The 27,308-nt window shown below is 36.5% G+C and overlaps 1 protein-coding gene across 2 annotated transcripts in view; it reads right to left on the bottom strand.

Moving 5' to 3' along the window:
* Positions 1 to 27,308, bottom strand: part of DSCAM (DS cell adhesion molecule) — a 477,876-nt gene that overhangs the window by 101,310 nt on the left and 349,258 nt on the right. For both annotated transcript variants that reach the window (XM_084536387.1, XM_084536388.1), the window contains 4 exons: positions 11,931 to 12,127; positions 8,798 to 8,894; positions 7,132 to 7,260; positions 2,042 to 2,209 (listed from right to left, as the gene is read on the bottom strand). In XM_084536387.1, the coding sequence (XP_084392513.1) occupies positions 2,042 to 2,209; positions 7,132 to 7,260; positions 8,798 to 8,894; positions 11,931 to 12,127 (591 nt within the window). The remainder of the gene's footprint in view (positions 1 to 2,041; positions 2,210 to 7,131; positions 7,261 to 8,797; positions 8,895 to 11,930; positions 12,128 to 27,308) is intronic.

Genomic DNA, 27,308 nt, shown 5'->3' with positions numbered 1-27,308 from the left:
TCCATTTGCTATCATAAAAACAGAGGACTGAAGTAAACAGTGATCAAAAAATGATAGTCCTGTGCATTGCACACCACCTGAAATCAAAACCCAGGAGGCAAACATCACATACTTTGCCTAGGCCTGACCTCCCCTCTACCAATTGTTCCCTAAGTAGATCAGTGACTTCTGAATACAGTTCCACACCACTGGTCTCTCCAAATAGATGGTGCTTATAAAAACAGCAACAAAAGGATCAATCATTTAGAAACTTGTTTACAAAGAATTGAATAAAATGTTATAATAAGGTTCCATTCTATTCATGGGGAAGCTTTTTAAAATTATTTTATTTTATTTATTTATTGATTTATTTCAGGTCAACTGCTGATTGTGACAACTTAATTACCAGTCACAGAAAAAACTCAGCAAGTAAGAAATATTCTAAGCATGAGTGAACAACTGAGAAGGGTAGATCCAAGAACCAACAGTCTACTTGGATGTTTATTGACAAGGAAATATGGGCATTTTGGGGAATAGAGGATGCCAGGTAGAAGAATGGATAATCTGTTTTCTACAGGGATTTCACATTTTCATTGAATAAAATAAGAGAAAAACATGACCAAATGAGAAATATTTTGCAGACTATCCACCACAAATAAAGCTGTTCGCTGAAAGCTCATAAAGATGTGAATGTTCTTCACAACTTTCCTTCTACTAGGATGAAAAACAACACCTGGTGAAAAAAGAAATGCATCTCATGTTGTCTCCTGTTTACTCAGCTTTGCACTGTGAGCCCTTGCATCCTATTCTTATTCAAAAGGTCCCTTGGAACCAAAAAACATGTTCTCCTCACAAGGGGTATATTTTCACTGTGGTAGTTTCACCCATGGTGAAAATGAGTGGGAATTATAGAATTGTACTCATATGAACTGAACTGGGCATCCATCACCAAGTGTTTAAAGTCTAGACAAACACGAATCTTGAAAAAGAAATAGGGTTTTCACTGCCAGGAGAGTCACCCAGCTATCTGCATTATGGTTTTCCTTTCAAAATCCCCAAAGAGGAAAGCATTTCTGACTTCAGATAAAATAGCAGAAAAACTAAAATTAGCAAGATAAAAACGTGTTTTCAAAAGCAAATAATCAACTTCCTGTCTGATCACATTTTTTCAGGGTAACTTTATCCAGTTTCAGTGAACTAAGGGAGTTGAACCTACTTTGCTACTTTTAAAAGTGCACCTTTGCATGTTATGTATAATTGCAATATGTATCTGGCAGAAGTATTTATAGCCATTCAACTTTTTCATTCCTAACTGCTTCAAGAGAACTGTAGCACTTTTCTCTCATAAGTCTTCTCCAGTGTCACATGTAACATGCAGAACTTGTGATGTGAGAGCATGTATGAGGCATAGTCCTAAGAAATAAACATAAGACAGCACTGGAAGACAGCAATTAGAGTACAAAAAGGAGAGGCTCCAGACATTAAAGTGAAAATGCAGGAACAGCTCTCTTGCTACAGAAATCTGTAATGATATAGAAGAATAAATGGAAACAAAGAACAGGAGGATGACCCTAATTAATGACAACCAACTGACTTATACAGTAATTAGAAAACTAGATAGTGAGTGGGATGGGGGATCAAATAGACAAAGGAATTTTGCATTCCTGAAGATTAAATGTTCTCAAATGGGAGTAACTTAAATTAGTTACCTATACTAATACCTGAGCATCTAAAGAAAGCCACAAGATCCAGAGGGGCTGAACCATACATAGAAATATAATGCTGGTTGTGATGCCTAACTGCAGATACATGTATGCATTTTCCAATAACCAAAGATGAAAATTTGGAGCATATTGTCTTCTTTGACCACTAGATGCCACTGAACTACTTTAATTACAGGCCTGCATGATGAAGTTACAAAAGTCACAGTGTTTCATGAGAAAAAATCAGTATTTCTTTTGATGTAGCTGCAGCAACAGAGGTAGAATATCAAGTAAAGACTCCTCATGTCAGAGAACAATAATTCCCAGCACGATTTAGACGCTACAGAACCAGAGTGTACCTGCTTCATCAGTTGTGATGGTGAGCTCATTGCTGGCCTCACTCTTGCCGATGCGGTTCTTGGCATACATGCGAATGTTGTAAGTTGAGGAAGGGTGGAGGTCAATGATAGTGGCTTGGTTTAGCTGAGGGGAAACGTCTTTGGTTCTCTGAACAGAATCCCAAGAGTCTATTTAATCAGAGATTAAAGCAAAACAGACATGTAATATATGATGTTAATATTACCAACACAAGTCTGCAGTTAAACCATCTAGTGCAGCAGGATTCTGCCCTTGTAGAATTAACTCAGCTAATACCTGGTGCTATATACAAAAAACAAGTGATCCCATTCTTTCATGGCTCTCCCAAATGCTCCAAATGTAGTGCTGTAAAGAATAAGATCTCAGCCCAAGGGACACCAACAAGTCTGTGAGAATAGCTGATCCTCTGCCTTTTTGAGGGTTAGTGAGAGCAGCAAAGATTCTCCAGCTTTGTGTCTGTGTGTACAAAGGTTTTTTATTTTGTTTTGTTTTGTTTTGTTTTTTAGTACTGTTACAGTGGAACAACTATGAAAAAGATGGGAGCTACTGCCCCAGAGGAGTCCGATTCAGTGTGGAAGTTGGTTATGCTCACAAAAGGTGGGGAAAGAGAATTCATAAATAGGAATGAAGAGTTCTTGGATTAGCAGAGATCAAGTAAAAAGTTTGGTCCCAAACTCCAGGAGTTCAGACCACAGTTAGCACAAGCTTGGAGTACCTTGCTGGCTTAGACATGGGACTCAGCACCCGCCAGCACTGATGTTATTGCCCTGACTCATGTTAGGATATAAGAACAGTTTAAAACAAGGGGAATTAAAAACCTTCTTAGATGTTTGCATAAATCTGAAAAGAAAAAAAAAAAAAAAAGAAGGAGCACATTATTTTTATTCATAGTTACTATTCATCTGTCTGTTATGCTTTTAATAAATTCTCCACACACACATAATAGAAAAATGGATTGAAATTGGCTAAATCCAGTGACCCCTCAGATCTATGCAGTTTGTTTCTGCAAACAGAATAGCAGAATCTATCTGTTTAAAGCATCTTGATATCTCTTTTGAGCTGCCATCCATCATTTCTTTTCTTACAGCAGCCAATGTTTCTCTTTTAACCTCTGCAGCATCCTAAGGGGGATGTCGCTGGGGGCTCTACTGTAGTGTTTTACAGTATAGGTCACTGTAGGGAGAATCACAGAAAGCTCAGCAGATGAGAAAGACTAGTTTAAAAATAGAAAGTTTACTCAGATACAGAACATTTGCACACACTGTAAATTCTTTATGTGTAGCTTGCTAGAAGGTATGCAAGTTGTCACAATGACATCTGCAACTTCACTGGTTACAGAGCCTTTTTTGCTTGTCTGTGTGGCTTAATTTACCCAGAAAACATTTAGGAATCAGCCTTTTATGTGCTAACCAAATGCACTTGGATTTATTTTCCTTGGTAACTGAGATTGCCAAAACTTCCTCTGTAGGATACCTTCAGAAGCTCGAGAAGAGTTACCTGCAGGCAGCACCAACTGCTTTCAGTTGGTTTTCTTAAACTCTACAGAATTTCCTCAACATGCTAATAGATAAGTATTGTCAGTGTCCTACATTATGGCTCATAATACCTGACACTCTGCTTTAAAATATGTCACTTACCAAGTGCCACAGTAACCATTTGCTCACATCTGAAGCTCTTCAAAGCCAAATGCTTCAAAAGATAGTATGAAACACCCACAATGTACCAAAACAAGAAGATTTCAGACACTGTAGGTTAAGAATTACCCAAAAATGAGAGGCTCTCTACAGGTATGAACTTTACATCTCTGTATAAGCTAGAAAACTGTAGAACATGTACGGGGAGATGAGATTGATCTAGGGTGTGGTGAAGCCCACGTGCTCTCCTCAGCTTTGAAGAGAGTCCTCAACCTGGCTGGTGTGTGGCATGGTAACAAGGGGTCTGCATTAGAGGCCATGAAAAGATCTGGGGACCTCTGAATACAGTGTGCAAAATTGCAATACCAGGATCTGTACTAAACTACAGCAGTAGTAATAACATTAGTTATTTCTGTATCCCTGGGAAATCTTGACCAGCAGTTACATTCTGTTGCGTCAGACATTCTACAAGCACAGAAGGAGGCTCTGTTCAAGTATACCATGCCAAAAGGAAAAGAATTGAAAAGAAAAGACACATTTGAATTGGAGAATGTGCTAAATTTCCCTTGATGTGGATATTTTCTTTTAACACTGTCCACACATTAATACATTGCTTAAGTTTTCAAGCAGTTGTTTCAAATACTGACCTCTAAATGGTGAAAACCTGTAGTATATATTAACTGCAGAAATCAAATAAATGGATTTGAAAATTCCTGTGATTCTTAGTAGATTAAATAATGGCATACCATGAAGAAAGAGATGAAAACTCAGTCTTCTGTACTTATAAATGTAGGCTTCCAATGTTTGTTTATAACTAAGGTTTGAACTTCAGAACTACGTTTTGATATGTGTATCCCCTTTTTGAAGAGGAAAGCAAATGAACAAAAGCAATCACCCCAACCGAGTAAGTGCAGAAAAAAGTTAATCAAATTGTCTCCAAAATTGCTTTCAGTTGAAAAAAAAGTAATAAATAAAACACTTTAAAAAGTGTTAATAAGATTTTTTTTTTTTTTTTTCCTGACAAATCCTAAAAATATTTTCTTGCTTACAGGTGTTAAGTATTTGTTCAGTGAGGTATTAAGACTGACTGTTGGCTCCTTTTATTGCCATTCCAGAGTGGTTTAAAATCTACTCACCTAGAAGGCTGAAAAAGCACAGAAAACAAGTAGCAATAGGCTAACAACAACAACAGCAAAAAGTTAAAGTTAAGCGTGGAAATTTTAATGTGATTTTTATTCCACTCATGAAATGTGACACCCAGGCACTTCTTGGTGTTATATAAAATGCACACTGACACAATGATTTATGAAACATTTATGATTTTATGAAAACCAATAGCTTCTCACTCATTCCTAAAATAAAGGCTGAAGCTTTGGGATTGCTCTACAGAAGACAATTAGGCCTATTTGCGCTTCAGTTCTAATTTCAGTGAAATGACTACCTCTTCCCACGCCCGGGTGAGGAGCTATCTGTCTTTGCCTGCGGTGCCATCTAGTGACACGGTCCAACACCGCAGCCAGCTGAGACTGCCTGCTCAACACAGAATCACAGAATCACAGAATTTCTAGGTTGGAAGAGACCTCAAGATCATCGAGTCCAACCTCTGACCTAACACTAACAGTCCCCACACCCTGCATCCCTGGCAGGTTTGGGGGAAAAAAGCCTCAGTTCTGCAAAAGCATCTGCATCCTGAAGAAGCAGGGGTTTACCTTAGCACAAGAAAGCAGAAAAAAAAAAAAAAAATCATCTGTTTTCAGATTAGGACCTAAACAGAACTGGTCATTCTGCTCTTCAGCTTTCCCTGAAGCTGAAATTAAAAAGTTAAAAAAAAAAAAAAAGGATGAGAAGAGAGGCAGAAAGAGAAGCACCCACCTACCTGTTTCTATCTTCAAAACATTTTGTACACTTCAGATAGAAAGGTCTGATTGCTACACATCAGTAGTTTCTATGAAGGACCAGATCTGAGTGCCACAGGTACATTTCTGTACAGACAGGCAGTGTATCTAAATATTGAAATGGCCTGAAATTCTGAGCTCCCACTATTCCACTATTCATACTGCTCTTGCACTGTAAGTAGACCCCAAAAAAAAAAAAAAAAAAAAAAAAAAGCAAACATACATACATACATATGCAATATACAGCTTCACGCTATTAGAGGGTACACAATGTGTCTTTTTTTGTCTGATGGCATGGTGAGGGTTGACATGGTTGATAAGTGGTCATCTGAACTGAGTCTCTGAAACTGAGAGGTTTTGCAGTTTTCCTTCAGAAGTCTACATTATGCATCCCACTGCAGACCCATTTTTGAGTCCCCAGGGTAAGTAAAATAGATGGAAAATTTAGCATTAGACTCAGCTTTGAAATCTGCTTTTAGTTTTAGTATATCACTATATGTATGCAAACCACCTGCTGGAGTCAACTAATTATACCAGAATTAAACCTTCTGATGAAGGGAGAAACAGTAAAAGAAAAATACCTGGACATCTTGGTTGTGAAGGAAGATTGGGAAAAAGAAACACCATGCAACTAAGCGAGAAATATTTTCCAGCATTTACAGTGAGTTTAAGACACAGCTGTTGTCACAGCCAGGCAGAAGCCATCTCCAAGAACATTGTTCTGGAGAGCTTTCTTGGCTGTCTGAGCAAGGAACAGCATAGGTGGCAGAACAAAAGTTTCACCGTCCTCCTAGTGACTTTGTAGCCACTGAGGCATATCTGTAAGCCACCCTTGCCTTTGTGGCAGGAACATTTTCCCTTTGTTTTCTCAAAGAAAGAAAAGTAGTCCTAGCTGTTCAGTGCAGAGGACTATGCTGCACCATTCATTCATTGTCCTGATAGTAATAGAGGTTTATCCCTCAAAGTATTTCCAGTACATTATTGAAAACTCATCATGGTGAGTTTTCAAAACTACCACACAGCTTTCTTCACCCATAAATTATAATAACTACACAATTTCACTGCTAAATTTCCAGGTAAGGTGCCATGTACTCATATACATATAGATAGAAAACTGAAAATCAGCACTACAAGAGAAGCTAATTGTAAAGGCAGGTATTTTTCTATAGGGAAAAACAGAAAATGAAATGAAAAAAAAAAAATCCAAATGGAAAAAAGATTGGGGACTGTATCAGGGACCAAAAATCATCTAGAAAAAACACCATTACCAACTACTACTTACACAGAATTTTTCCCCCTTACTTTTATGTAGCTTTCTCAGGTAAATGGAAAATGCAGCAATTGTTAAACATAATGTCCTTACCTCAGAAAAAGACAACAAATGAAGATAAATCATACTGTGAAAGATTAAATAAATCTTGGTAAAATTTTCCATCAGGAACTTTCAGTTTATTAATTATCTTTTACAATACAAATTCAATGATGAATGCCTTGAAGAAAGTTAAGTGACAGGGATTTCTTCAAGGGAAGATTACTTCTTACCTGACTTATTCTTGCATTCAATATCATAGCCAGTGATAGGGCTGTTTCCATCAAATCCCATGGTCCATCTGAGGGCAATACTGCGTGCTCTCACCTCTCGGATTTCTATCTCAGGAGGGTCAGGGGGCTCTGAGTAAACACGAATGCTTAGTTTTAGTCAGAAGAAAGCCCATACCCATAATAAGATAACACTAATGAGTGTGGCACTCACACGGCTTACTGGTGGTAAGCTTTCATGTCATTTTCTCCAGTCACTCATTAGTACCTTGAGCCAGTTAATCACCCACAGAAGAATACTCAACAGAGGAAGCAAAAGTCACTTTTCAGCTAAGAGTCACAGATATAACATTGAATTCTAACTTCTGTTTAACCATCTAATATGCTACGTACAGTTACACTTTCCTTAAAAGCACTCCAGATTGGACTATTAATTCTGGGAAAGATGTTTGCCTTGAACATGACATTTCAATTATACTTCTACAGTTTTTACATTGAAGGTGATGGTAGAAATACGAATGCTAAACTTGGAAGTGCTAAATTTGGTGAGGAAAGGGAGTAAGAATCAAAGTATGTTTAGAAGTCTTAACTACACTAAAGCCTCCTTCTACCTCCACAGAATTAAGAAAGTAAATATTTTTTTGTATTGTATTTTTGTATTGTATGTATTTGTATTGTATTTTGCATTTATTTCCAAACTCATGTCTTTTTAAATTGTAAAGTCAGTTTAATTGAGCTCTGGTGTTGCTGTGAACTTTTTCCCAAACTCCACCTGAATTTCTTGACAGGCTGCTTTAGGAGTTGGACTTGATGACCCTTGTGAGTCCCTTCCAACTTGGGGTGTTCTATGATTCTGTGATTCATCCAGTGAAATCTGCAGGTATGTGAACTAAAGAATGGGGAGAAAGAAATCTGAAAATCCTGGAAATTTGCTGTGTGCATGCTCAAAGGCATACAGGCACAGGAACAAGCATCACAGAAAAATGAGTGGCCAGTGGCCAAGTCATGCTTCAGCTCTGCATCTCCAACACTGTCACCTCAACCATTCCAGAATTTGCTGCTGAGTGCCTGTAGGAGGGGAACCCCAGCCGTAGGCAACGTAGATTCCTAGAGCTTTCATTTTACAACCTGATTACAATTTGTTTTGACTGATTAAACTTGAAATATTTTGTTTGTAGACGCCATTGGGTTTAACATTTTTTTTAAAGAAATAAAATCGGATTGTTTTTGCTTTATTTGTGTTTTAAGCACATTTATTCTTTAAAAACAAATGTAACCCTCTCTCCCTTCTCCCCAAAGTAAACCCCTTATATCCACTGTTCCTACTGAAGATATTAGTTTTAAGTATCTTCAGTAGATTGTCAGCTAGTGTATTTAAGAAAAAAAAAAAAAAAAAAAACAACCAACAACAACAACAAAAAAAACACCTCTCCTTATTAATTTGTACAGATCTAGAAAGACTCTGGAGCTTATCCTTTGTTTCGATTTAATTTGTAATGCTGGAAAATGAGAGACTGAGCATCTTAATGCAGCTCCTCATTTCTTTGACAATGAGGAATACATTTAATTAGGAACCAGAGCCTCCCTCCCCCAACAGATTTCTGAGCATGGCATACACTTACTGTACTACAATAGCTGTGTTTTTTTCCTTATGTTGTCCTCTTCCTACCTTGCACAGTGAGCTGAATTATTCCACGATCCTCCCCATAAGAATTGATGGCATGGCAGGAAAAGAAGCCAGAATCTTCACGTACAGTTGGCAAAATCTACAGGTGGTTTGAAAAGAAGTGATTGATTGAACAGCACGCAGAGAAAATAAACCAACAGCTTTTCTGTATGGTGCAAGAAAAATTGTACAAACTGTTTTACTTGACAGCAGTAAACAGATATTACATGTTATACACATACATACATATGCATAGTAAAGCATCCAAAATACTGTAACTTATCAAAACTAGGAACACCTGGGTTGAAGAAGTAGGCTATCAGCTCTACATGTGTAGTCAGGAGTTGGAGAACCACCTATTCCTGTAGCTTCTCATCAGGAGCCTTGTTCCCAGTCACTCACAAGTTTGCCAAGTATTTAATAGTTGGCTAAAATTTGCCATACAAAATGGTGCCTTCTGCTGCCTCCAAAATTTTCCGGATAATTCTGAAAATAACTCAAGTCACTGAAGTCTGTGTGGAGGAAATAAAGGTTCAAATACTGCTGGTGAACCATGCAGTATTCTGCGTGATGTCTCATAATAAAATTTGGGTGGTCTTTCCTTTCAATTTGTTATTTTATAATGTAGACAATTACGTATTTTCTTTACATACATGATCATAATGATATTTTTCTACAGGACCACTGCTTCATTCAAAGCATGAGAGGGAGAGGATTTTATAAATGAGCACATATTCCAAATGACATTTTCTTATCATTGTTCAGTGTGCTCTTCACACTTTATTTACTGCACACAGTTCAAACTGTGCCCTGAAGACAGGCGTATTCATTCTCGCACAGCATTTTCTGTGACATTCACCTATGCAATTCCCATTGCAGAAACACGAGTGAAGTTATTTTCATAAACCCTGACATCATGGAGAGTATTACCACCATTTTGTATGAGGAATTAAGGAAACAGACATATGATAATGTTTGTGGGTGTTTGACAAGTTGCCACATAGTAGCTCATCCATGGTAACTCCATGTGCTCTTTACTCCTTGGTGAAGCCAAGGTAATATGAGTGCAACTCTTATTCACCATTGATTAAGATAAATGGATTTATTTCCCATGCACTACAAGGATACTGGAGAGTTACCATCTGAGATGTGGTAACTTGTCAATCTGTGTTAAGTTGCACATGTGGCTGAGATTTAAGATAGAAGAACGAAAGTTTTCAGAGCCCAATTTGATACATCTAGGGCCTTCTTTTCCCCCCTCGGAGTCCTTAGCAATAAATAGCATTTCATGTGTTCATAACAGCTTCCTTTGTGTTAAGCTGCAGCTATGAGGGCTTAGTACTTCTGCAAATCAGACCCCAAGGGCTCAAGGCAAGTACCTAGAAAACAAAGAACACAAAATTATTGGCCACCTGTGAAAAGTTTGGTTTCAATGATCAGCCTTGCATCACACAGTGTCTTTCATTACTTAACCCTAATTCAACTCCAGAGAAAATCCAAGTCATGCCTGACTGAGGCAGGGGTCCTGCAGAAAAAATAAAAGCTGAGTATACAACTAAGGATCACATCATCATGCACACACACAAAAGCACTCAATTAAAGGCTTCAGAGACAACCTTAATCCCAACGTTTTCTAGTTTGAGGGTATTTTATCTCTCAAAAGTCAAAGGTTTTGTATGTAACATATGGATGTAGAATGCCACTACTGTATACAACAGCTTCAGAAGGGAATTCTCCAAGCAGGTCTCCAGCCTTAAAAAAAATAAACATTGTTGTGCATCCAGGCACTACCTTTTTAAAGCCAATAAGATGAATGAGGGCAAAAAAGTCTAAATGTCTATTATGTTCTTGAATATTATTCAAAACACAAATGTACTAATATACACAAATTCACACATCCTTCCTCATAGAAATCAATGACGAAGTTCCCTCAATGAAAGCAAAACCAAACTTTCGCTGGATGTCATCCAACATAATTTTTGGCTAGTGAAGAAAGAGACATACCTTAAGAGTTACAACAGAATATAGGTAGAATCAGCAGAGAGCTGGAGAGTTATTTCCCTAAGCTCAGTAAAAATGTTTTTAGGAATGTGACTGAAAAATGGAAAATGGATATTTTTGAATTAAAATATGTATTTAAAAATATTTTATATTTCCTAAAGTATGTGTAAAAATATAAAGGAATGGACTGGAAACTTGCTTGTGCTGGAAAAGTTCAAACTTGAGTGGACAAAGTTGTATACTGAGACTAATATCATAACCCTATCCATTATAGGTGACACCAGAACACCATGAGTTTCCTTTGCTTCCATGACCTTGGGATGGTCTTAAGTCCCCAAAACAACAGTGCTACTCATGTAGCCTCTCAATCTAACCCATATGCTACTTAGAAGTTAGTGGAACCCCACATTTATCAGTCAAGATGGCACTGCTGCCTGTCAGAGAAGCAGAAGTGAAGATGATGATTACACCCTGTTGCTACATGGCTTGGTGACTTCTGCTACTGTACATAAATGCCAAATACTACTGGCAGCAGTAGATATACTACTTATCTACATGTGCTTTTTTCCTTCTATTTCATTTTGAATCTGATGACTAACCTTACTTTGTAAAATTGTCCATGTATGGCTCACTAGCCCCACAGAGTAAAAGGGAGAAAAAATATTTTTAAAAGACTCTATTTTTATATCAGAATAGCTTAATGACTTTGGTGAAGTTAAACCTGACACACATCACATCTAATGGTCAGATATTCACTCAACGCTTATCAGCAGTGTACTGAAAATTGAGCCATGTTGCCCCAGGAAGGACAGGACAAGGCATGAACCATGTTGCTCCTGAGACAGAAAAGATGGAGGGGCTGTGAATCAGCCTTGCTGTCTTGTTGCCTCTGTAGCATAAGGTGATGGAGATGGTGACTGATTTTTCTGGGAGATGGGACGCCAACGTTTCCTGTACTTCCTCTTGGTAGCAACAGTAGTCAGCCTAGCTCTCCAAGTCTGTTCCACAGATAGAGCAAGTGGTGGGGTTTTGGCCTTCTAGAAAGAAGTAGCTGTGCATCCCTATCAAAATCAAAATCAAACCAAGCAACAGTCTCACACATGTAAATGAGTCACGGGTCACTTTATTTTCTTACCTGCAGAGTAGAGATTACTTCATCTCCAACTTCCTTGGTGGAAACAAGATAACGGGACATTTCAGGGTTAATGATTCGGTCCTCTTTCTCCCAGCGGACTATGATGGGTTTCTCTCCATGTGCTGTGCAGCTCATCTCCTTCTTTTGACCTTGTGTTGCCAGTGTGGTGTTTGGATAGGAAGTTATCATAGCTGGAACTAAAAACAGACAGAGCAACAAAGACGGTCCTTCAGTGATGTGACTACTCTGACCAGAAAGGTTGACCGTCCAGTCTGTCTCTCATTCAGTTTGTCCATATTTGAACAGATGGCCAAAAATGCATGAAAGGATTTTACTTTCAATTTTATGTAAGAAAATCTTAAAAGAGAAGATGAGCCTCAAAGGGAACTTACCAGAGAAGAGCAAAGACTGGACAGTGTGTCTATAGAGACAGAAGATGCACATCCAAATGAAACTTGGTTCCATTTATTTTTCTGCCCATAGGACAATTTGTACCATAACTACAATATGCACAGCACATAAAAGTACTGTAAGTAACAAACACGCAGAAATTGGACCAATAAAGAACTGATAGAAATTTCTTATACCTTCTGGTGAACATTTTACTATACATTTATCACAAATATGCACAAAGCTAACTGAAAGTACATTTACCTGTTTTATTTGCTGACAGATATACGCTCTATCCTTGTACATGACAGTAATGGCCTATCAAAATGAGAGCTCCATTAAGCCAGAAGATGTGCAAAATGAAAAGAGCAGCTCTGCACCTTACACTACATGTACATGTATGTGCTGAAGACATAGTTAAACTGTACTCAACTTCAGGTATAATTAAATAATTAAATAAACATATATTGAAAACAAACCTGTCTTGATTTGCGTTTAATATATTTGCAAGTTATTTTCAGAATTTGCAGAACAGTTGGGATACAATCACCAACTTCGTTAACTATTCAGGATTCTTAAACTTCTTAAAGTTGAAAAAATACTTTCTCATAAGAATTGACATAAAATCTAAGTGTTTTTTACAATTTGGAAGGATAATTCTTTTTCTGAAACAGGATGGTCACTTTTATGTCCTCACTAGTCAGTCTTTTTCTTACCATATGATTTGTCCACTGATGAATAGCGTCTGGGCATTTGTGAGTACAAGAAATAAGTCTGTAAGTCTGTCTTATAGTTATGACAACTTACCTGCTTGGGAGAAATTGGAAAGCCCTGGGTACCACACAGAACTGTTCTCTCCTGAAAGTAGCAGTCCACTCCTTTCAACTTACATAAAGTGACAATAAATAATCCCTTCACTAAGCTCTTATACTCCAGTGCTGACTCCTGCAGTAGTCCTATTCTCATTTTTATGCATGAACACTTGCCCCTTCTTATCAGTACGATTTACTCATTCCATCCTAACTTCCCTGGGTCTCAATTTTAAGATGACATTGGCAGTGAACCTGGTTTGAGGCCTTCCTAATTCTTTCTCCTGTATAGATTACATCTATTACTACCAGACAGAAAATAAAATAAAATAAAATAAAATAAAATAAAATAAAATAAAATAAAATAAAATAAAATAAAATAAAATAAAATAAAAATTTTAATTTGTATTGAAATGAATTACTATAATTGCTGTTTTGAAATGCTAATGTTTGATGGCATGACCTTTTCACATGTCAGAACTATTGATGCTTGGATATGACAATATGTCAGGATGCAGCCCTTTCTGTACAAAGGACTCCTGAACCATAATAAATTGATTCAAAAATTATCAAGGCCATGGAGCGTGGGTGAGAATTACGAATGGGATCTAATTACAGGAAGAATCCTTAGAAAGGTCTTGTGTGAGACATAAGTCTCTTTAAGGTCTTAAAGTCCTTTAGTGACAATGTATGTCTTGTTTGACTATTTTGTTATTAGATTGCAATCAGTTTTGTCAAAGAGAAGCACTCAAAGATATGATGAATAATCAAAATTGAAATGACTGATATCATCTTCTAGAGAACGGAAAAATCTTCAGGTTTACCTGGAGTCTTTCCAGGCACTGATACCCACAAGGAGGTTATTTTCAAAAGGTCACTTTTTCAGTCCATCAAAGTTTTGTGTCTGAACAAAGAAACTACGAGGCCTACGGAGTTGTAGGCTTGTGGGCCCCATATGCACAAGTATGTGCACTCGAACATATCTGCCCTTTTCCACAGCACTTAAAATAGACCAATATATCCCTTCATGCAGTCAGAGAACCAATTCAGATGAGTGGCAGGTTATTAAAGAGTTCACGTTGCCATCATTAGTTTGTGTCACACCCTTTCTTTCTTCCATAATTTTCCAAGACTCCCACACATCCCTTCCTTCTTCATCTGAAGCATTTCTGCACATCTTCCTCATTTCCCCTCAATGAAATGCACTCCACTCCCCTTCACCTCTTTCTGTCTTCTTCCTACTGCAGCCTCCTCACATGCTCCCTGACCCCTCCAGCAACATTTTCTTTATCCAGTCTCATTTTACTTCTCTAATGAAATCCTTCCAATGCCTCAAATGCCCTAATTATTTTCTTTACAACTGTAATCTTCTTTCCCATCAGTATCTCCTACTTATCTCCTATTCCAAATATCCTGTTGATCTCCTGTGATGGAGGGAGCATGTGTTTAGCCCACCCTGGAGCTGAGGGGTGGCATGTGCCTCCCCACAAGGTAACTGAGCGTGTCCATGCATCTGGGCAAGAGGGCTCAACATTTGGAGCAGGTGAGCCTTGTCCTTGGCAGGGCTCACTTCTTCCTGCTTCTCAGGCACTATGCCCCCACAGAAAATGAGAAGATTGGATCTGAATTTAAATCCCATGGACCTTGATGAATCTGTCTCAGAGTCTGCTGTTCCACATTCAGCTCTCCTGAACAAGTGTCTATGTGAAGTCCTGTGATGTCCCACAGTACTGCAAACACCGTGACCATCTCACTTCCTTTTTTAAAAACAGAGGCTGTCTTATGAAGCTTTTTTTTTTTTTCCCAACAAACTTTCTTAATAAGAACAGCATAAAAACATGTAAAAAAAGATAACTTTATTCTTCTGATACTGCTTTATCCATACTTATCCTTTCCTTCCTCTCACATAATCTTCCACACTGATTCTTTATTGTCATGGCAATGCCTCACAGCTAAATATTTCCCCTTCCTCCAAAGCTGATTTTTTACTTTTCACATTTATCTCCAATGATCCTAAACTATAAGCTCTTTTTATCTTCCTTGTTGTCAAAAGATTTCTGGTAACAAAGCCATGTTCCCAAAGATATTTTAGGCAATGTATATCTTCGTCCTCAAACTATCTTTAATCAGATTATTGATGCAAATAACTGAGTTGAATATGCTCCTTCTTTTCTGGAAAAAAAAATCTAAAAAAAATTTAAAAAGCAAACTGAGTATGTATTTTATATATAAATGTGATATTGTCCTAGGATGCCTTAGTTAAGTGTTGGAATGGGTTGCCCAGGGACATGGTGGAGTCACCGTCCCTGGGGATGTTTAAGTAAAGGTTGAACATGGTTAGAGACATGGTTTAGTGGGTGACATTGGTGGTAAGGGGATGGCTGGGCCAGATGATCTTGGAGGTCTTTTCCAACCTTAATGATTCTGTGATTCTATGATTCTATGCATCTAAGCAGATGCATTTGGAAGTATATCAAGGTGATTCAGATGCCATAATGTGTGCAGATCTTTTTGAAGGTAACATTACTGGGCATATGTAAGGAATGCATAGTGTCATATTCCAGGATTTTGGAGTAAGTTTTCCTGCAGGACAAACTAATCCAAGTCTATTTCCTCTGGGGTTCTCCCCATCATTCTCTGAAGCTGGACAATGTTAAAGCCGGTCTATTGGACCAAATAGAAGCTATAGTTTATAGATTATGGTGATTTCAATTTAAATGCCAGTGGCATTAATCTAGTAGATTTCTCTGTTTAATGTTGGGTTTCCATTTGGAAAGCTGATTTGTTTACTCCTTTTTCCAGGTCAATTCATTATCTTACCCTTCTTCATACCAGTCCTGTAGGCAATAACCTCATTACTTTATACTATTAACAACTTCATCATTAAAAATTGAATTGCATAAATCAGCAGTATAAATTACTCTTAATGATCATGGAACAGGTCAAGATGAAATTTTTTGTTCTTAAAAAATGTTCAATTAAAAAAAAAAATCTAATTTGGACCTTTCCTGATATTCAGTAAAAATTACTTCATTTGACTTTCTATTCTCTGCTACTGCTTAATGTCCATCAGAAACTGAATGCCAAAAATAAAAATGAAAACATTTAATTATCTTGATAAGACTTTTAATTTGTAATTAAACACTAAATATCATGGCGGAACCCTAAATGACTCTAAGACTGACTGAAGTTCTCAATACATTTAAGAACTAAACTAAACTAAACTAAACTAAACTAAACTAAACTAAACTAAACTATCTATAGACTCCAAATGGCAATTTTTCTAGCAAGTTGGTGGTAGTGAGGAGAGGAATACAATACAGTCAACAACAAAATCAATGGGAGATGCCATATGACACTGTACAATGTGTGTTGAGCTGTTTTAAAAGTTGGAGTGCTGCTTATATCCAAACATTAATGAAGATTAAAATTGCTCTTGAGAAAGAGAATAGAAAAGATGTGGCAGATAAACAAATCTCATGACTTAGTGACATGTACATAACTGAATGCAGTGAGAATTTGAGTGTGCTTGATAACAGACATATGCTGGCTGCTGTCAATGGTGCAGCTCCTGGCATGTCACCATGTCTCCACTTGTGGTCTTAAGATCTCTTCCCTGACTGTAAATACCAAGTAACTTGATTTCTTTACTGGAACATGCATGAACAGGCCAGTTTGGAGTCTGCCTGCACCCATCCAGGCAGCAGCTGTGCCCACAGCTCCACAAAGTGAAATATCTGCCATCACAGTGGGATTCATCCTGCAAGCACTTTGGTAGTCATCATAGACTTCCTCAATGGAAAGATTTTCACAGTGGTGTTTATCTAACCAGACAAACTGTGCCCTCAAAAGCCTTTTCTTTACACTGATCCTTCAAGAACCTGTAATGCCTTGCTCAGTTGCAGAGAAATGCACAGAAATACTCTAATGAGCATGGTGATGAACCACTTCTGGTTTTCTTGTACAACTTCTAGAACAAAGGATCATGGCCCTGTGATGTGCTTTAACAACCCTACGTAAAAATAACATCAAAAATGAGAATAGGGACATGGGTAAGAGAAAGCTGCACTAAAGTTGAATTATGTTGAAAAAAATAATAATAATTTTAATTCTAATTTAACATTTAAGCCAAATTTAGCATATCCTCTCATGTTGGTTGACCACATTGAGAATATTTTTCTCTCCATGACAGATGAAATTCTGATGAAATTAGTTACTGAAATTCTTCTCTTAACTTCAGCTTTCCCTTTCTGTTGTGACATTCTTGCTTACTTAAGCAGCATTTCTCCAGAATTCAAATGGTGCAATGAGCCTAGCAGTGAATTTTAAATCGATGGGACTCCTCAATGGGACTTGGCAAAACTATGACCTCTGTAGAAGGTGAGAATATTGCTCTTAACCCTCATCCTCAAGAGATATGTAAGACTAGAAATCAAAGAATACTGCATGCCTCAAAAGGTGAAAAAAGTATGTTAACACAAAAGTAAGCATCCTGTTTTTATGAATAGAAATTATTTTCACAAAAATAATGGTTGTATAATTATTTCCTTCTGTTTTTAACTCCTGTTTTCCTTAGTAGAATAATGAAAATGAGCAGTGAATAATTAAAATTATTTTCTATAAATATTCAGTAAATTTGAAAATGAACTTCATGTTTGTGATCCAGTTGTGCTCTTTATTGTGAACCTTCTCATAGACATATTCTTTTAGGATAAATATTTTAAAAATTCAATCTCAAATATTTAAATATTTCATGAAAGTGAATTCTGAATGCATATTTTATTATATTGCTTTGAATTGGTAATGATTTTTTTTTTGTGTTGGTGTGAGCTATGCAACTCTCAAATAGAAACATTAGATAAGTCACCTAGTCACTAACTAATCAATATGGTATAAACTCCAAATTGAAAAAGAAAATCCTTTGAAATTAATTACTGCTGAGGTTTCAGACTAGGGGAAACTATTTCAAATGCATAAACCTGAGAATTTTGAGGAGAGAAACAAAAACTTGATGAATTAATGTGACATGCTAAATTATCTATTCAGTGTTAGTTTCAGTAATCTACAGCATATACAAAATAAATGCAGATGAATGTATTCCTGATATTTTTGTTAATAAAGCAAAACGAATCATATGACTCTCAACCTGCCCTAAAAGTAGGGCTACTGACTTTCCAGTAATAATTGTTACATAAGCAGATTTCTGGAGAATAAGCAAGAGCTTCATTAGCAGTTTTATTAGCATAACAATTTTCTGAAAGAACGGTATGTACCCAGTACCGTCATGGAAAAAGGTACTGTGCACAGCACCGTCATGGAAACACAGTACCGTCATGGAAAAAGGTACTGTGCACAGCAGAAATTGCATCTTTATATTTAGCAGAGTGACATCCATGAGAATGATGATATCACATAATAATAGAAGGAAAGTAAACACAGGCATGATCAGCCCATGTCCCAGCAACCTAAGTTTGCATTACATATCCTGTATCAAAACATGAAACTCAGCAATATGTAAAAACTTCATTATTCTATTCTATTCATTAGAACATCTCTGCAAGGTAATCTTTGAAAAAAATATCTAAAGACTTATAATGAATAAGGAATCTGTTCACTCTAAGATATGATTTCAGCTAGGTATTCCAATGGTATAGTTACTTTGATTATAAATATTATTCAAACATGTGTTTCCGAGCTATTCAGATGTGTTTCCAAGCTAGACCAGGCCTTGTTTGGTGCTAAGCTTTAATAAGAATGACAATGATGTCTTGAGAACTTGGCAGCTTCACCAGCACCTCATGATCTGATTGAATATGTCATGGAAAAGGCTGTGAACATTTAGGGTTCATATCTTATTCACTCAGAAGCAGTTTCAGGTCACATTATAAGAAAAGAAGTTGATTTATTTTGCATGACAACTATGAATTTTAACCAAAAGACACATTAATAAAATAAAAAAGGTCTTTTCTCTCAAATCGCAGAGGTAATTTTTCCCTCTTCCTGAGGTCTTTTCTTGCATTAGCTTTATGTTTGTATAGTGCAAACTGCTGTCTTCAGATAATACACATGAGACCAGCAGCTTCTTATATTTCTTGCTCTTTCCTTTGACTTTGACATGGTACTGAAATGAATGACTTTCTTTTGCATTGTCATGCAGCTTCAATTCCCATTTTGTCTAACTGCACTTCCTAATAACCAAGAGAAAGAAAATGGGAAATGATAAGCTGACAGCTTTGTTCCCTGCAGTCAGTTATAGTAAAAGCCTGTGGAAATTTATGACAAATTATGGTAACCCACATGAGACACTGGAAAATCAGTATTCTCAGAGCTTGTCTAATTGTCAAGAAAAATAAGTGATCAAAGATCTATTAAAATATAAATACATTAACATATGTTAATAATAATTGTGATTTATGAAAATTTAGACCATCTTCTTTCACAAGAAATTAATGGATGGTGTTATTCTTATTATCACTATTGTTGAAAAGTATGTATGCTTAAAAATTTGTATTAGAAACACGTATACATTAAGTATAAATTTCTTTTGGGTCACTTTCTATTCCAGATCAATTGCCATCTTTCTTCTCCCTGTATATAAGTCAGTTTGCAATGAACAGGACTGTTAAAATAGTTAAAACCAGCAGTATATAATTTTACATATCTTGTCCTATGCTTTGATCTTAAATTGAATTTAATCTGCCATCAAGACAGCATCAAGTTTTAATGTTATATTAGAGGTTTAATACTATCATAATTGTAAAGTACAGTGCTCTAATTTTTTGAGACTTACTGAACACAAATCAGTTAAAGCACAGACTGCAAAATCACATGGTAGGGCACTCATTTTCTTAGAACTTGTTATTCTTTAAACTTTCTATATATGCTTTTTAATTAAAAAAAAAAAAAAAAGATACACTTGTGTCTTTTGTTTTTGTTATTGTTTTTTTTCATTAAAAACAACCAAACAGTTTACAGTTCTGGTGGTGGTGTTGATTTTTTGTTGTTGTCGTTGTTTTGTTTTATTTTTTAAAACAGAAAATCACTGGAAAACATGAACTCTGATCAGGCTGTATTTTATGACCCTACTATTCCCATGGGTTTTTTAGATTTCGGAGGCTGTAAAGTGACATGTGGAAATGTCCCTCACAGAGGGACATCACAGAGGAAGGGAAGCAAGCGCTAATTGAGGTATTGACAGGTTTAGATGAAGCAGAAACACACTAAGAAACTCTGGCTAACAAAAATGAGTATTGGTGAGTAGTGCATTCTGGGACATTAATAGTTTTCATTCACTGTTCATTCATGCAAGTAAGTATACTTTTAAGCACAGTGACTTAGGTCTATAACAGCACAGTTATGAGCTAAAAAACCATGAAATACTATCTGCTGATGTATAAGAAAGAGTTCTGGTAGAACTAGTCTTTCCTAACCTTTCAGATGAATTCTATTTTTATTGTCTGGATAGCTGCAAGTAGCTCAGTAGCATCTGATACTCTGATGATGGGGACAAACGTCAAAGATACTAAAATCAGCAAGGTACAACTCTCTATTAATGTAGGCATTTGCTATATAAATAAATTAACATAAAGAATATAAATAAATATACATTTGTATTCTGCATATTAATGCTAACAAGGGTGTTATGACATTGTATATATATATAAAAGTAGTCACATACATGTGGAAGTATGTTCATGGATGTATGAACATACATGGGAGTATGTTCATAGAATCAGGAATTCATGTCAACCTGATTTCAGGTGGCTATTTAGGATGTCAACAAATGCTGCTACCTCAGGAAAGATAGGAAAGGAGGTTCAACTGGGGAGAATATAGAACTGATAAAAAGCTCTGAATACATTTGTTTTAATGGACATCAATCTGGTTTCTCCAATCAAAATTCTAACATTAGGCCTTGTCACTGAGACTGTCTGGGAATGGTCTGACTGTCTATGGATTATTAGCTCTACTTGTTGCTGAAAAACAACAAACTTGATTCTTAATCTAATCTATCTTTTGTTTTCCAATACTAGGTCTGTTTTCTACTTTGGTTGCTCAGCATGCCAAAATTTTTTACAGGGAAAAGCAGATCTCTTCAACTGGTCAGCAAAAGGAGACAATTTTTAGAAGAGAAGGAACCATCTTAAAAGCCACACAGTGTAAGAAAAGCTGATAGACTACTTGTGTGTTTAACAACATTTTTTAAAATACGTGTTATGGAAGAAGAGAATTGCTGGTATTGAAAAACTAAGATAGTTTAGAGAAACACAATATTTATAAAGTAAAGATATTCAGTATACTTCTGTGAGTTACATGTGCCCATAAATAAGCAGCAGTTCTTAACAGCAGAAAATCAGAAATGAAAAATCTCATTTGTTACGATTAACTCTAAAATTAGGACCTGACTTGGGAAATTTTTGTGCATTTTACATTTATTACTAATATGTCTTTGCAGTGTTTTGTCTACTTTAAAGGATAGGTCTTTCCACTGAGGATTTTGAGACTATTACACTGAACAATTATTAAAGCTCCCAGACAAAAGCAGCAGCTGACAATTTGGCTTCAGTACCCAAATGCTTAAGGCCAGAGGAAATAGGCCTTAATTTGAAGCAGGGTTATAGTTATTTGGGCTTATTTAGAGGAACCAATATGCTCATCCAGCTGTGAACCAGAAAACAGGTGCAAATGAGTTTTAAAGCCAAATTTTACACCGCTGTTCCCAGTATTCACAGTGTCCAGCAATATGACAAGGGTACTCCTATATAACTGGGGTCAAGGTGTGTGTGTGTGTTTCTGCTTGCATGCATGTGTGACTGAGACAGGAAAAAATGTTTTTCATGCAGTCACATAAGGAGAGTTATTCTGATTACCTGGAAAAGAAAATAAAGCAACCCTGTTTATGTCTTTCACTTGACCTTCAGCTGTCCTGAACAATTCTCTTTTCAATACTCTCATTAAAATATATATATATATAAAAAAAACCCTCTATTTATCTGGAGATGGTGTTTACCCTTTGCCAAGGAAAGACATCATAAATACCAGTGTTTCACGCAGGAGTAAATTATACCCATCTATCTCATGAGCAAAGCATGTTGCATGGGGGCTGCAGGTCATTTTCCTGTATAATACCTTCCCGCAGCACAAATTTTGCAAGGAGTTCAAGAGACTTGGTTAATTTTTTCCTTTACATTGTCTTTCAAGTGAATAGGAATTCACACCCCCTCTTGCACATACAGAATGAACACTTTTGCCAAACAAGGGTGTTTGGCAAAATGAACACTCACTTGCCAAAATGACAATGGTAATATTTCAACTACTGGCAAAGGAAGAAAGAAATCATGCTGTCAAACGCAGTTTCACATTTTGAATGCAACAGACATTGAATATAATCAATGAAGCAGCTAGTTACAGGGTCAACATGAAAATATTCTCTCTCTCACTCTCAATCTCTCTCTTTTTTTTTTTTTTTTTTTTTTTTTTAACCAGCTCCTCATTCACCTTTTACTATCACCTTCCTGAGGGGGATTCATAGTCAGCTATGGCTACTCTGGTTCCTCAGATTCTGGTTCCCAGGCATTGATTTACACACGAAATCTATCATAGGGGAGCTAATGGATGGACTTTTCTAAATATTTTTGAGTCTTTTATTTAATTTTTCTTTAGAAATATATAACATTTTATTTTTCTGTTCACAAACATGTCAGAACGTATAAACAGAAATTGAGTAATAATTTTTAGCAAGTCATAACTATAATTTCTCTATGACATGGAAATATTCTGTTTATTTTATTCATAAACAAATGCAATAGTTATCAGCTGCTGTGCAAGCTTCCCTTCTTGTTAAACTGTCTCTGTTATGAAACTGGATTCAGAGTACCAAGAGTACCAAGTACTTGTTCAATAGTAATGCCACTTCATTGACCATGAATAGAGACAGCTTTCAAATACTAAGAGGCAAAAGGCACTGCTTTCCATTTGCAGCTTCAGCTGTTGAATAGCTTCAAGGCTATTCAACTCCTTGCATGACCTGACTGATCAGACACATGATCAATGGCTTAACCACTTAGATAAACCTTTTATTCTTTTTTATTTGTGCAAACCCTATAGTAAGCAACAGATAGAGTCATTTATCTTATAAAGACTGTGACATAAGCACAGAAATGGTAAAATATTTTTTATAACTCTGTACTGCTTCTTCACCTACTCCAGGATATTTCATCACATGAGACCTCCTAGTTAGTGGTGATATGAAATCATGAAATCAGGAGGAATAAAAATGTATATTCCAGTTCCAAACTGTTCCAAAAATCAGATGAATATGCTTACAAAAATCTTCAAAATGCATTTTTTTTTGAAAATTTGTGAAAATTCTCAAAATTGCTTTTTTTTTTTTTTTTTTTTTTTTCCCCAGCCAAACAATACTAGTACAATAGCTCAAATACCTAAAATCAGTCTAAGGCACATGGATTCCCTGGTGGTCAGCTAGGAATACATCCTTGACTCATTCATAGAATCACGGAATATTGAAATTGGAAGGGACTCACAAGGATCATCAAGTCCAACCCCTGGGTCCCCAAAGGATCACCCAAAAAATCAGACAATGTGTCTGAGAGCACTGTCCAAAGGCTTTTTGAAATCTGGCAGGAGTGGTGCCATGGCTGCTTCCCTGGGGAACCTGTTTCAGTGCTTTACCACACTCTTGGTGAAGAACCTTTTCCATCCATTCATTCCGTAAGAAAATAAAAAAATAGTTTTGTCAAGTAAAATATAAATAAAATTTCTCTTGTCTACCATGAAGTAAAGTTTTCACTAATTTCTAGTCAGCTTCTGCTTTCCCTATGGATGAATGCTTCTAGACTTCTTGCTAAGAACAGACTGCCAGAATGATGGGTAGGACACAATCTCACATTGTATAGCCATATTGCTACTCCTCTGCAAATAACTTTTCAAACCCAGCTTTTTTTTTTTTTTTTTTTTTTTTTTTTTTTTTTTTAAACTACTTATAAAAGAAAGAAAGAAAGAAAAAGATTTATCAGATTACCTAAAATTCTGTCAAGAACGTTCTGAGATTTTATCTTGAGAAGCACTTGCACTTTTCTGCTCTCTGTTAGTTGATAGACAATCTGGCTGTTCTTTGAAATTTGACAGAAAAATCCCTTATTAAAGAGTTTTACCTTTGTCCCATAGTATTTCACCAAGATTTCAGAATTGAAAGATGTCAGAAAATAACATCTCTTTTTCACTTGCTTTACTAGTAAGAGAATTTAAAATAATAACAATATCAGAATGATGCCAAACTATTAACTGAATACGAATGTTCTAAAAATGCAAGTGCTGTCACTGTCAAAGCAGCTGCAACTACAACTTTCAACTGAGACAAAAGCAGATTCCTGTATCATCTTTCCTTTACCTACACAAGGAAAAGGTTACTGAAAGCAGAGTGCTCCCCCCCACCCCTTTCTTCCTTTTTCTCACTTTTTCGCTTTCTCTCTCTCTTTCTCTTTCCTTCTCTTTCTTTCCTTCTTTCTTTCTTTCTTTCTTTCTCTCTCTCTCTCCCTCCCTTCTTTCTCTCTTTCTCCTTCTAGTAAGTGGATTGATGATCACGAGATGCCTTCAGAACATCTTGTGGACAACAGTTTCCCTCAATTCCCAGGAAAGAGAAAGGAGGAGTATACAACCTGGCTTCTTTGACTACTTCTCCAAATCAAACAATTGGCTCAAAGAGTTTGCCTCATCGTCCACTAGTATTTAGTCCTGCAATTTGAATAATAGTAGTCTATTTTGAAGATTCAGGCTCTAGTGGTGGCAGACTTTAAAAATATGTAAGAGTTAAAGTAGAAAGAGAAATCCGGACTCATCTTATATGGAGTAGAAAAGAAACTTATTTTCCCTGCCAAGTTCAAGCACTTACAATTTCAATAAACAGAAGAACTGAAACTTCCAGTCTCCTGTGTTGCAGTTGTGTTTGGTGATACATACTTTAATTACACAAATATTGTTTTCCCACAAGATACAATCACCTTCAATACAGGGGATTACACAATGCTCAGGGTTATGCAGATAGTAAATGATGCTACTTCTCCTATTCCTGCATTATTTTTAGTTATGTACTTGGCTAGAAAATAGTGAATGCATGGAAAACTGCAAGAAAGAAGACTCATCTTTCTGTTAGGCTTGATGAATACCATGTAGGATATTTTCATTTTACTCCATTTTCTGCATCGAAATTCCAATTTCCTAGAAGGTGATCTCCCACATGCTTTGACAGATGTTGCTGCATTCATTCTTTTATTTCTAGATGCTCAAGTTGTTTTGAAAAATTGCTTAACATTCCTGAATGCAACTGAAGTCTTCCTAGCAATATGCCCTGATTATCTAGAAAGCAAATCATTTCTAATAGCATTTCTTTTAACATGTGGCATATGTTTGCTGTCTTTGAGGTAGTTACACAAGTAGAAAAGAAAAGATCCAAACATATTTAACAAAATTTTCCAAGGACAACTCAGAAACTTTTTTGAGTTGTGTGGTTCCTGAAATGTTTTTGTATTTACGTTGTGTACTTGACTCAGTTGTTCTGTATGAGTGATATCAACCAAGAGACAGAAAGCCCAGAACTAGTCTTACAATGAAGAGCTCATTAGGGAGCTGAACTCTAGTGAACTGTGGAGGGGGGTCGAAAAAAAGAAAAGAAAACATGCAGTCATATCTGCAGTGCCAAAGAAAGTAGAAGCCTTCTCAGCCATGTGTCAGTTAAATACATTTTTAATGCAGCTGCTAACAAATAATAATCCTTTGATTTTCTTCCCAAAAGCTTGCAAAGTTGCTGGCAGCTCCAGTAACTCTTTTAGTTTCTATTGTCAGCTCTGGAAGTCTCATAAATCTCACCAGTCTCTTACACCTCTCTATCCAGAGCTCTAGTTACCTGCCTCAGATTTTGCCAGAATAAATCCCTATAATATCACACAGTTTCTTTCCCCAAAAGTCTAACCTCCTTTCTGAACAGGCTGTTGTTGTGTTTTTAATTAGATAGCATCCTTTGTAGAGAAAGGGACTTTGAGATAAAAAGCTGAAAAAAAAGGGTCACTGGTAATTTATTGCATGTACTAGAGCTGAGCTAGCTGGTAACTGCAAGACTGTAAAACTGAAAAATTAGTTTTGTAGAAACATTGGAAGATTTGGTACTCCAATTCAGGTAAAAACAGAGAGGAATATGAACCCTTATCTTAATCTTATTGAAACCTTTCAGGAAATGCACAAAAACATCATCTGTCAAGAATTACCATGTCATTACTCCTGGTAAAGAAAAATACATAATTCAAGAGCAGCCTGTGAGACAGTTTTCTCTTTCTGTTTTGGGATCAACTAGTACCACAGAGCACAAAGATGTAAACTAAACCATTTCTTTAGAGACCAGTCTTTCAACTTCAAATTTTCTGAATTATTTGTGTGTCAGCCATCTTGGACTTGATTCAGGGAGACTGGTTCACTCATATTCATATTTCATACAGAATAGCACCAGTATCAGGAGCACATGCTTTGTGAAACAAAAGAGAGAAAGCAAATGGAGAGACAAATCCTTCTACACTGTTACTGACAGCTAATTACTGCCTGACTACTACAGTGTTACTGCTATCAGCAGTGCATCTAAAGATACAGTCTTGTGGATTAAAAAAAAGCACAGCTCTGGAAGATGATGATATGAACAGCTTTTCTACCAAGCTGTTTGTCAATGGGTCCCATATATAACCCTACAGAGAAGGCAGTGTTAGAGAAAGACTGCTCCTGGCAGCCCTGTAACAAGAATCCTGCGCAGCATGGGGGAAATCCCTCTACTTTTCTGTGCCTGGCAAACCCATAAGTCTTGGCAATTATGCACAGATGGAGAATAATTATTTTTCTCAGTTCTGTAAAAGAAAAACAGGAAAACAAAATTTCATACAGATTAATCAATTTTTACTTTTATAGTTCAGAAGGAAAACTTCAGAAGATTGCAACACTGCCAAAATGTACAGGTAACAAGAAAAAAAATAAATAAATAAAAGAGGATTTCAGTCTTTCTTAATGCACTGGGCTGAGCAGAGTCAAAACCAGTATGTGTGTACGATCACCAGGCTGTCCTCCAGGAATTTCTTGCACCTGCCTTCAGATCTCTGCAAGATCGTGGGGTCACAGTATAGAG

Source organism: Aythya ferina, assembly GCF_964211825.1.
Source record: "Aythya ferina genome assembly, chromosome: 1".
Taxonomy (NCBI): Eukaryota; Metazoa; Chordata; class Aves; order Anseriformes; family Anatidae; genus Aythya; species Aythya ferina.
The sequence above is the reverse complement of the archived record's forward strand: the minus strand, read 5'-3'. Positions and strand labels throughout refer to the sequence as shown.